We start from the raw sequence: 12,228 nt of genomic DNA, 5'->3' as shown, positions 1-12,228 counted from the left end.
AAGAAATGCCGAAGTCAGTTTTATAGGCCTTTCAGTTTTATAGTCTTAGTCCCAAATGAATAATATGTGTGCCATAAATGTGTGTGTGTGTGTCCTCCTAACCAATTTAGGTTTGTCCCCTTTAGGGGACATGTGTCTCTTAATCTAAAGAACCATATAGCATACTATGATGAAATCTACACTACAAGGATCATTCAATAAAAATATTGTAATATCATTGAAAACATTTTCTGTACAAAATGTTTTCGTCATCCAAGATCCTTGTATTCTGTTAAAAAGATTAAAATATCTAAACTCTTTCCTCAGGAGGATATGTGTGCACGTGCATGCATGTGTGTGGTGTGTGTGTGTACACTAGTTTATTATATAACCAGCACAGCCCTTACGGAGTACATAAATACCTGTTCATCAGAAAAGGTTTTGGTGGCAGTTGGGCTCCAGGGGGAACTGCAGCCGTGACGTTCCTATGAAGAGGATGAGAGAGAAACCCCCAGCAGCCCCTCGGCTGCTCTCTTTGAAGCCCCCCAGTCAAGTGGAATTGATCAAAAGGCGTCGCTTTGCCAGTGGCGATCTGTTCTCAAGGCCGGCCTCCGAGTGGCGACGTGCTCCTATCTCCGCGTTCCCCAGAAACTAGCTACTCTTTGAGACCCTTGAGGAGCGTCCTGGGGTAGCCCGGGAAAAAGAGGAAATTAGACTCTGTCAGCTGGCTCTGCGGAAGGCTTGATTCACAAGCCTAGTATCTGGGGGGTTCATGTGCCATATATATATATTACAGTCGCCTGACAAAAAAAAAAAGATTAAAGAATAAATTGTTCAAAAAAGAACAGCATCCCTTGCATACTGCTGCATTTAATTCACTTTTTTTACTTTCGTCAACCATGAGTTCCACGTATTTCCTCTTATTTCAACCGTGGGTTCCTATCTCTCTTCCAGGTACGAGCTGGGAGAACACAGGTAGAATGCATCGCAGTTGTTATTGGTCTGTCTGTCCTTCCCTCTCCTCTTTCCTCTCTTTGTCTCACTCCTCTCAGTGTGTTCTGCTCCGTATCTTTCTTTTGTCTCTCTCACTCCCTCCTTTTGTTTCCGTCTCCCTGTTTTTCTCTCATTGTGTAAACAGGCCGAGTGATAGCATTGTTCACGTCGGTGTAGGGCTCACGGTATATCATACGGAATCAAGGCAATTAGAGTGACTAATGGAGGCAGCGCGCCATAAATCCAGCCTGGTAAACACTGCTCTGGAACTCAAGCTGTTTCCGTGCCGACGCGGACTTCTCTACTGGTGGGCTCGTCTGTGTTAAACGCAGCAGATACGAAAGGCTCACCTCAGTGTGTGCATGTGTGTGTGTGTGCACATGAGTGTGCATGGGTGTGTGTGTGTGCTTATGGGTGTGTGTTTGTGTCTGCATGCATGCATGAGAGTGTGTGTATGTGTGAGAATGTGTGTGCGTGTGTGTGTGCATTTGTGTGTGTGTCTGTGTGTGTGTGTGCATGCATGCATGGGTGTGTGTGCGTGTATTTGTGCGGCTGTGTGTGAATGTGTGTGAGTGCGTGTGTGTTTGCGCATTCATACTCGGCCATAATCCAAACTGAGAAAGAACATGGGGGTAGGGATGGGATCTGTACTTATTGTTTATTCATGAATGCCTTTTTTTGGGGTGGAGGGACAATGTCATATTTTAAGATTTAATGATTTGAGCAGCACTTAGAGCCTTAATGAGCTGCCAGAACAACATCCCATGCATGGAGTTACAGGGAGGGTAAAAGTTTTAATTATATTAGTATTGTGAGCACTTAGTGCAGATGGTAAATCATTTGAGGATCCAAAGGTACAGTATATGTTCATTAATCTCAACAGCAGAAATGCATTTCTGAGTAATTCATATAATATTAGATGATATAACTGGTCTGCCTCCAGTGCAGTGCAAGTCCTTTTAACTTATATATATTTAAGTCCTTTTACCTCCTATTTGTCTCTATCTTGTAGCCATGGCCTACAAATTTAATGGCAATATGCAGTTCTGAAAATCACTTCACTGTTGGACAACACACATTGATTAAATGTGATTTCACTTTCAAATCTTTGGAAACTTTTATCCCCCTAAAGAGTTTTATTCATTGAGCATAAAGTCATGTCAGATGTTTTATGGCCTGACACACCGCTAGACCTGACCTAGTAGTTTACGTAGGCTATAATTGAAAAGAATTTCACGCATTTTTGAAGAGTCTTACACATTTCACATTTGTGATGATGCAATCAGGTTATTGCATTATGTATTAACTTGAAGCCTCTGTGCTGACTTTCAAAAGATGTCCTCTAAATTTCAAGAAGGACCTTTCGAGAAGTTCTTTCTGTAAAATCAAAATTTTCTTTTATTTCACTGTACGACAAAGTGTTTGACTCTTAAAATCAGCAACTTCAAAGTGCTATAAGTCTTAAATGTTTCTACTTCAATGCCTAATTTTATACAAGTATAAGAAACCCTCAATCAGCGGAAGTATCTGAGTGGTGAAGGAACGCGTGTAGTCTTACCCGGTGCTACTGGAATGGTGTTAATAATAATATATCAATTATCTGACTTCAAAATTGTGTTTTAACCTTTCCTTTGTGCTACATAGAATGAGACTGCAAATGATCTGCCAGTAAGGTGGCTCTATACGGATCGCTATATATCTGGGTAGACACTGACATGCCTCTGGTGTGTGCAGCCTACATAGATACAATTGTGACTACAAGGTAGGCCTGAAAACTTCAGACTGCTACTGCAGGCTTCCCCCAGGCACAGGCTTGTTCTACTACTTTATAACTAGGCTACTCTAGCTACTTCGCAAACACCACATTTTAAAATTAATATTAGCTTGGCCTATAGATCATCTACTAATATACAAACAGTTAGTAGGTCTATCGAGTATACGTAGAATCACCCATTAAAAACTGTTACTGTTTAAAAATAATTTTGATGTTAATACTTTTAATGGCAGGCCTAGATTTTTAGCTAATGACTTATATACATACATATAGTGTTGTGTATGTGTGAGCAACTTCCCATTTTTATCGAAAATTAGTTTTTTTTGAGATTATAATATCAAAAGGTAGGTTTATAATTTTTTACGGTTTCAGGTGATTTGAGCTTTGCTCCTTAATTGGCACCTCAATTGAAGCGAGCCTTCATTTTAATCACCCTTTTTTCCAGGGGATTGAACTTGTTTCATGAGTCTCATGAGTCTTTGGTCAGCTCTCGCTCACTGGAAATCAGTATTTCGATTTATGTTATCTGTCTTGACAAGGCTCAATCTTTCTTTTAGTCTTGCCACTTTGATTGATAAAGTCTCTCCACCCAGTAAAGGTTTTCATGCACTTTCGTGGTTGACTTTGGAGCGCAAATGAGAAATGTGACCTTTCCCTGTTTACACATTAATGAGAAAGAGTGGTTGTAACCTATTACAGGAAAACGGGTTTGTATCAGTGGAAAATTAATAAGTGCCCAGCTAAGCTTGCATCTTGCAATTACTTTCAATTTGTTTTAGTAGGTGACAAACAGCAATAGTAAATGACATCCCCTTGATGCAGAGATGTCAGGAAAATGTAGTTTCTTAAATGTACATTAATATTCTCAAAAAACATTTTTTTTGGTCTTCTTATTAGCAAATGTATTTGTATTTCATTAAGAGTTGTCATGTACTCAGTTCAGATCATTAATAATTTTGAAAGCTTGTATTCTCTTTCCATAACTGATTACTACTGTCGCATGCATTATTTTCTGGAGCATCGTCTAATTCAAAGTTTTATTGTCATCATAAAAACGATATTGACAGAAATGTTTTGGCCTTCATTGGCAATGGCAAAACAGCACGTGTGGTTGAGGCTCAGACTCAAACCTATGCTTGCGCGGCTTTTTAAAATGGCGGAATCAGCGTCGTATGTCGAGCCGCGCTAAACGGGGTAGCCAGCGCTGCCAGAAAGCGAGAAATGACATTGTAAATATTCACGAGCGGATGAGGAAGTGTATTAAATATTAACCCGAGAGCTGCTGCCGGCTCTCTCAGGCTGCTGCGGGTGCCGCTCGTATTTGCTGAGCTCATTTGTTTGTTGATTTGTTCCTTATTTGTTTGAAATGGTGAATAATTGAAGCGGCCTGCTACGCTGGGTTTTACAGTCCTCTCAAAAGATTAGATAAAGATGCTGACTCTCTCGGCAAATTAATCATCCGCCACACTTTTTAAAAGTCTGCGCTCTGTAATGAAGTTTTTTTCTCTTTCTCTCTCTCTCTCTCTCTCTCCATATATCATGCACCCCCTCTTTTCCTAAATCCTGCTATCTTCCTCCTCTCTCCCCATCTCTCTTTCTCTGCCTCTATCTCTCTTGCTTGATATCTCTTTTCTTCCTGATATCTTTCTTCCTCGCTCTCCCCCTTTTTATCTTTCTCCTTCTTTCACACCCTCCCTCCCTCCTGTTCTCCTTCCCCCCACACCCCACCCCCTCTCAGGTGGATTTGCTCATACCCACTAAAATCACGGGCATCATCACCCAAGGAGCTAAAGACTTTGGTCATGTGCAGTTTGTGGGCTCCTACAAAGTGGCATTCAGCAGCGATGGCCAAAGATGGACCACATACCAAGACGAAAAACAAAAGAAGGACAAGGTGAGCCCACCTCTATCCTGTTCTTTTATATAACTTTCTTCCCCTTAAGATCCATAAAGATAAAGGCCCTGCCTTAAGCAATAGATGCCTTTAGCAGGCCTAAACCAGGCAGCTATTCCTCATTCTCTGTTTCACCGAAGGGAATGAAGTAAAAGCACAACCCCAATCAAAGCGCTGCATCTGGATCTCGTCTCCTGCTCCTGACTTTGTGTCACACGTCACAGGCAGACAGGAAAAGTCTGGGAGAAGCACGCTTAAATTCTGTACACGAACACTGATGCACGGGAGTGTGTTTGACATTACGTCCAAACGCATGCTACGAATGCGTGCAACTGCCCTTCTTCCATGTCAGAGCTTGCATTGCATTAAGTCCTAAAGCGAGATGCCATAGGAACACATGGCTCCACCCGCACGTTATAATGGTGCTTTAAAGCACTGAGGTTTGAGCTGAGCATGTGTTATTGTTCTTAGCAGTGGGTTTTTCCTCAGGTTTCGGTGTGTATGAAGAGGGCTTTAGACGCTCTTTTAGTTTTGCTCGAGTCGATTCTTCCCAGTGCTGCCGGGGATACTGTTTTCGCTGGCATCCCTCTTGCACTCATCTGTAGAAATGACAAAAAGTGCTTCGCGGACTGCTGGCGAGGGGCTCGCTGCAGCTATTCTTAGTAGTTTTAGTGCCACATAATGCGAGTGAAAAACGCTGAACTAGATCTAAACGTTAGCATTTGAACGCAGGATCTGGACGTGCTTCTCAGGTTTGTTAAGACCATAAAGGGATGAAAGGCGGCCTCGGGCTTTCCTGAGGATACGCGAGCGCCGTTTTTCTTCGTCTCGTTGCTTTGTCCGCTGCGCGTCTTTATTGTAGCCGGGCGCGGCGGCGGCGGCGGGGGATGATTTACGGCTCTCGCGTGGCGGGGAATCGGACGCGGGCCGTAACTTTTCTACGGCTTCTGCCTGTGCGGCATCGCATTTAGACGCGGCGCGCTGAGCACCTCGCTCCCCCGCCTCAAAACCCCTCCCTGCACAAAACTCGCCACGCAAAACAACAATGCCCAGGAGCCCCGCCCGCTGACTCGTCCCCCACCTTGCCTGCCTACTCGCCGTGAAACACGCGTCAGTTTGCCGATCTGGTGCATAATTGATCTCAAAAAAAGAGACCAACATGAAATGCAAAAGGCATATATGCCTGGGATGTTTTGGAGTTATGGCAAGCAAGAAATTGATACTGAAACTGTATATAACAGACGCTCTTATCAAGAGTGACTTAAACAGCTCACATTCTTTTTCAGTCCACCCTCCTTTTGCATTTTTGGCTTTTCATTCAGACAGGTAGAAAGCAGAGAGGGCAGCAGGTAGGCCATAGGGACCACAACTCCGAGGGTATCATGTCAGGGGATCGAGCCCCCACCCGTATGGGGGGGAACATGTATGACCCTAGAGCCTGCCACCTTACGGACTGTGCCACTCGGCTTGCCCACAACATAAGTTGGTTACACTCAGGCACTACCAATACCTCAAGGGTACAAGGACAGCAACCCAGCTGAGAACTCAACCTACAGCTCTCCATTTACAAGGCCAGGTCTACTTCCAGAGACCACAGCATGTACACAGCAGAACATTTACTGATCTCCAAGAGTAGATTTGGTCCCTATCACACTCATACAAACTCTAAGACTTGATTAAAATGTTGAGAATGTGCTCATCTGGGAAGGAAAAGTAAGCATGTGCAGCTCAGATCTCTGTCCATGAGGAAAGCACATGGAATATATGTTCCATGTTCCAATATTTAAATCTGATTATGTCCTTGCCCTGATTGACAGCCATAAGTAATTTCCCATTTTAAAAAATGTAACACTTTCTGCTCAGCCAATTTTGTTTTATTACAATACATTTTTAATGCGCTTTTGAGAACAGAAATGTACCAGGAATAGCTCGAAATTCCAAAAAAGACTCAGTTATTATGACACATGCCACCCTTCACTGGGCCCGTGTCAATGGAAGCCTTTATCTTCCAATAAATTGTCAGTTTACGAGGTTGCGCGCAGAACCCTTTTCCATCTTCCATCGGGTTTATAATTTTGATTCATGTGACGGCCTTTAGATGCGGGCCACTACGTCCAGATTGCAATTCTCAGCTCGGCGATCTCTATTTGGACGCCTGGAAAACACTCTGCCTCTCGGTCAGACCGGCATGTGGAATAGGACCACCCATAGTGCCCCCATCCCCCATTCAATGGCAGGCACCAGCAGACATGCCAAATGGTTTGGAAGACACTAAATGCCCTTACTATACAATGCCAGTGATAATATCCCCCATCCTCCTATTATCCCCCTCAGTCTTTAGTGATGGTTCTGCTTGGGTCATTTTTCCACTTACAGTACATACTGTAAGTCTGTTATTGATCAGCTAGGGAGAGCAGTTTCATCTCCAAGGGTCAAAAGGTCAGAACAGGCCTGGTCTGTCATGCGGAAACCCATGACAACCAGGTGTAAGCCTAATTCAGAACCTGTCTCGACCTCGGAAGTGACTCCACACCGACTCCTAGGGGCGAAGCTCTGCCAACAACACCCAATTCCACCGTTGCCACGGGACCACGGGAACATTTTTTCTGCAATGCAAGGCCTGTCGGCGTTACAGCCTTGACGTATCGATCGGGGCAATCATGCGCAAACGGCGCTAATTTATTAGCATTTAATCGCACTCTGGGGCGAAGCTGAAGGGGGTTTAATTAGCTAGGGGAAGCCCCGCTGTCTCCCGGGGGGGGTCAGGGTTGCTTTCGAACTTAATGACGAATCGTGCGTCCGTAAACGAATATGACGATCTACACTTAGGCGGCTAATGAAGGTGCACGCGCTGGTATCGGTCTTTGTTTAGTGGTGCTAGCGATGCCGGCTCAGGGGTGGGATTAACTCTGATTGGGAGTTTATTGCCTCTCGTTTGGGGGTCCGGTTAGCAGAAGGCTTTCCTTCGTCAGCGGTGCTGGGTGCTGGGCGTTTTTTTTTTTTAGGACTATAATGGCTCAGTGAAGTTACAAACCAGAATCCTCGCAATGATCTCTGCAAGCTGACTGAAATAAACTCCAGGAGTGGATTTACCAATGCGAGAGCTTCAGATCTGAATCTGATTTTGTATAGATGCATTTTTATCAGAATGACAGGTAAACAGTCTGTCACAAACAATCGTTTTTCCCCTGTCGTTTTTTTTTTTTCCCACTTCTAGCTGTCAACATTTTTATTTTTCCATCAGTTTGTCCCTCCCGATTTTGTGCGGCATCTTGCTTTTGAGTGGCTGCTCACATAGCACAGGAGAGAGATATCCACATAATTTTTCCATCAGCTTTCGCTTCCATTTCTGACCTCGACTCCTCGGTCCTCTCCACCCTGTGTGTTTATTCTTTCACATTACAGATCAGTGAGCCCTCATACAAACCTACATGTGATTTAAGCATTTCCCACCGCCCTCCCGCGTCTGTTAGATATAAAAGTGTACCCTGAGCAGAATGGGGTTAGACTCATAAACCTGAAGAAGATCTGCCCCAGATATTGGAGTCTTTTCTTTATCCCATCTTTCAGTCGAGCGGTTGAGTTTAGTTTATATTTCTTTTCCACGGCGACGGAATTCCGGTTGAAAGTCTTGCCGCACGAGGCCTCTTGCAATGTCACCTTATTCCTTTTGTGTTGGATTTAAACTCTCTGTAGAAGATTGAAGTTTACCAGAAAACCCCCTCTAGCTTACGGTAATTACTCACAGACGGCACAGGCATAAGGAAACGTCCGCGCTTAACCACGGTTGTCGGAAACGCCACGATATCTCATTGTCGAGAACACCGAAGAGCTTCTTGACTGAGCGTACCTTAACAGTGTCTTTTTGTAATGACTGAGGGAGAAGCTGTGATAATCATTGTTTGGGTTGCCGTGGGAGCTTTTTTGTGCAAATGTGCCACGGAGACAGCTGCACTGTCTGCCGTTTTGGTAATGACCTTTTTTTTCTCCCCACTGCCGAGGGTATTAGCATCGCGGGGTTGGGCGAGGAGCGAGATTGGGAAACCGTCGTCGCCGAGCTCCGAGCACAACGTAACTGCGAAATCGAGATCTCCGCGAAAGGATCTCGCGCCGCGGAGAATGCTACGTCCTGTGTCGCCTGGGACATTACGCGCCGCTACGCTACCTCGGTGTTAAGAGCAAAGCAACGGAGCGAAGCTCTGACGGGGGTTCTCCTCGCGGAGCGCTGTTTGTCGCGGTCGTGAGAGGCTTGTGGCGGGGGTGCCGCGTGGTTTTTTTTTTTCCCATCGTCCAGGACGAGAACAGAAAGCTTTTGCAGGCCCTGAACCGAGCTCAGCTCGTCTGTGTGATGTAGCGGTGTGGGTATTTTTGTTTGTTTGAAGACCGTGGTTGACCCAGGCCATCTCACACACAAAAGAAGGAGGGAGAAAGAGAGACAAGGTAGATTAAAAATTATGAGCCAGTTCTAAAATGGAAAACCATCTCTGGTTTTGTTTTTATTCTTTTCATTTGTTTGGTGGACACCTCAGCCATCATATAAGAGTTTTGTTATCAGTTAATGCTCCTTCGCTCCAAATGAGCAAGTTCGAGGCTAGGGAATTGTTTGAGGTTATCTGGCTGGGAGAATATGAATATAGCCACTGAAAAATGCTTCAGAGAGAAAACTAAAGAAACGGGGCAACCTAAAAACCAAACCACACGTGCCTTTTTTTCCCACACTTAGCTAGACTTTTACTCTCCTCATCTTCAAGCTCCTTTCTTCTGCAATGGAAATGGGGGAAATTGGGGATTTGTCGTTATTTGGGCTGTGATTACCAGGGTTATGCACTTACGGGACAGAGGTATCGCCTCTCTGCAGGGGTACGGCTTTGTTAACGAGTTCAGGGAAGTCCTGATTTATTTATTTTATTTATTTATTTAGTTTATTTAAACAGGGACAGTGTACAAAGAACATTAACCTTATATAAAACAAGGAAAGATGTAATGTACCGGGTTATAGCAATTTGCTAATTTCCACCCGTAGTCCCTGGGATTAATTCCTCGTTATCTTCACATTATCGCAAACTCTCTCCTTCCTAATTCCTGCATCATTCTTCTCCCCCTCCTTCCATGCTGAAGACTAATCGTGGCGGAGAACCAGACTCTTCACAGAGCAGTTGGTCTCATTTTTGAGATTTGACGTCCCTGATCCTCTGTAGGCAGAGAATGCATTTTCCTTCAGAGGATATCCTTGCCACAGCTGATAAAAGTGACTTGACAGCTACACGTCTCCACCGCTTTCAAAAATAAACAATGATGACAATGGCCTAATTTACCCAAAAGTTGTTGATCACACAATTTTAAAGAGGTGTTAGTATTTTTTGCCCTCGCAGTTTGGCTACAGACACCAAAATTAACTTTTCAAAATCTGTTTGTGTAGAGAAAAAGAAAAAAAAAACTTTGTTTTGCATTTAAGATAAAGTTAAGAAGTTACCAGTTGAGCATGGTAAACCATGGTATAGATACGTGATGGGTTGCAACTGGGCAGTATGCATGGTACATACCCATTTACTTTCCCCTCTCGCCCCTCCACTATTGTTCTGCATTAACACCCACTTTCCTTCGCTCTGTAACATTACCCAGCTGAATAACTAAAATTGCATTTTGTGTAAAAAAAAAAAAAACATTCATGTTGTTCAAAACATTTTCATTCAGACAGTGTCAATAGGTTGGGTTGTTTAGGGCTACAACCTTGTCCACGCACAAAAAAACAAAACAAAAAAATCATTACAAAAACGCAAAAAACAGGCCATCTCAAAAGTCAAGAACAAAACAAGTAGTCATTGCTGTCAGGAGGTGCTATAACAGCATGCAAATTATTGCATGAAAAATGCAGGAGGTGCCTGAGAGAGGGAGAGGGAGGGGGAACCAGGCCGATAACTCCTGTGGCGTCTCCCCTCCTTCTGCGTGCCCTGTGACCTGTTAATGTCTCTGTCATAGCCACAGGGAGTACACCCCACCTGCATGCTAATGGAGGCCAGGGGATCCCTATGCTGGGACCTGTTGATAGGTTACGGAAGGGGTGGAGGGGAGTCGCGACGGTGTGCATTAAAAATAAGTTATCCTGTATTATGCATTCCGATGCCATATACATGTACTGTATTTTGGTGCCACAGTGTAATGCACACGTACATTACTTTGAGACGCGTTAAACATAGTTTACTATCCTATTAGAACATGTGTTAGGCTAAATTTTAATTAGGGAAGGGTCACAGGAAATGTGTTCGCTCATGAAGTGGGTCGTGGGGCAAGCAATTTCGGGGAACCCCTGCTGGTGCAATCCGCTTGGTTTCTGAAAACCAATTTGTGAAGGATCATGGAGCGCAGTCCCTGTAAAGCTCCTAGATTTTCTTCATGGCGATTTATTTCGTCATTACCGACTGCTGGCGATTTGCCAACTGTCCTGCCCCTCACTCTCATGTGAGGGCAAAAAGTTTCTTGGTTAATTCGATTTTATTTTTTCATTCTGCAAACCGAAGCAATATCGCTCCAGGCCTGGTTTTTGCCCAGTTTTCTCTCTGTTCCTCAGTAAAGCATCTTTGTTTCAGTTTCCTACAATAAGCACTATACACATACCATTGAATTGATTTGATTTCGAATGTATTGCTTCTGTTTGCAGCACAATTTGCAACTCAAGACCACACCGCACAGGATGTTTACCTTATTAAAGCTTAATGTAGTTTAATGTGTTAATGCCTTAATTGAAATGTCATAACTTTCCTTATAAATCCTTCCCGTGAAAATGCAGTACTTTACAAAAGCTGCCATAAGTTGTTTTTTTTTTTTTTTCAAGTGTCACCCAATTCTGTCAGAAGTGGACCAATTCTGTCTGATGCTTATTTAAGGCCAAAACAAGCAAGTCCAAAGCAACACAATTTGACTTTTGCCCACTTTTCCATTTCCTTTTTAATCCTTGAACAGATAACTACATTTGTGGCCCTGACTACATTCTCAGTTCCTTTGAGGTATTTTTGTATTTCAGCCTTCCTTTGACTGTGTCCTTATCTTTTCTTTCTCTGAGCTACATTTCCCTGAGCTTTATAACTTTATATTAAAGTGCTTTTGGAGATTTCTTAAACTACAGCATTTTTCTCGGGGAATAGAGAGATGAAAATCTATCTAAAAGATGCATGTTTGTGAACAAATACAGTACACTTCAACTAATGAAACCTTTTCAAGGCATAAATGGATATTCTTTTGTTTCCTGATGCAATATGCTAAATCCTATCAGTTGCTCTTGGATGCATCCTGTATTTAAAAATGATTATTTGTGCATGTCTCTTTAGATTAGTTTTTGAGATAACAGCATGACTCAGACATTCCCAAAACAGTCTTTGAAGAGTATATTTATTGACTTAAAGCAGTTCTGTTCAAGTCAGAGAAATATATTCCAGGCATGCAGCATTCGGAATGACTGGTAATATATCAAAATCTAATAATTTAAAAACAATATAAAAACATCAGGGAGGGTGTCTGGCAATAATATAAAGAATGTTCTGAATGCAAGTACTGAAATGGCAGATTTGTAGAACATAACATATTTGGACTA

The 12,228-nt window shown here is 43.2% G+C and overlaps 1 protein-coding gene across 2 annotated transcripts in view; it reads left to right on the top strand.

Moving 5' to 3' along the window:
* The window catches only part of LOC135233189 (EGF-like repeat and discoidin I-like domain-containing protein 3), a 149,882-nt gene that overhangs the window by 128,910 nt on the left and 8,744 nt on the right, over positions 1–12,228 (top strand). For both annotated transcript variants that reach the window (XM_064296491.1, XM_064296490.1), the window contains one exon: positions 4,485–4,640. In XM_064296491.1, the coding sequence (XP_064152561.1) occupies positions 4,485–4,640 (156 nt within the window). The remainder of the gene's footprint in view (positions 1–4,484; positions 4,641–12,228) is intronic.

Source organism: Anguilla rostrata, chromosome 10 (genome assembly GCF_018555375.3).
Source record: "Anguilla rostrata isolate EN2019 chromosome 10, ASM1855537v3, whole genome shotgun sequence".
Lineage (NCBI taxonomy): Eukaryota > Metazoa > Chordata > Actinopteri > Anguilliformes > Anguillidae > Anguilla > Anguilla rostrata.
Note: the sequence above shows the minus strand (reverse complement) of the source record. Positions and strands in the feature narration are given on the sequence as shown.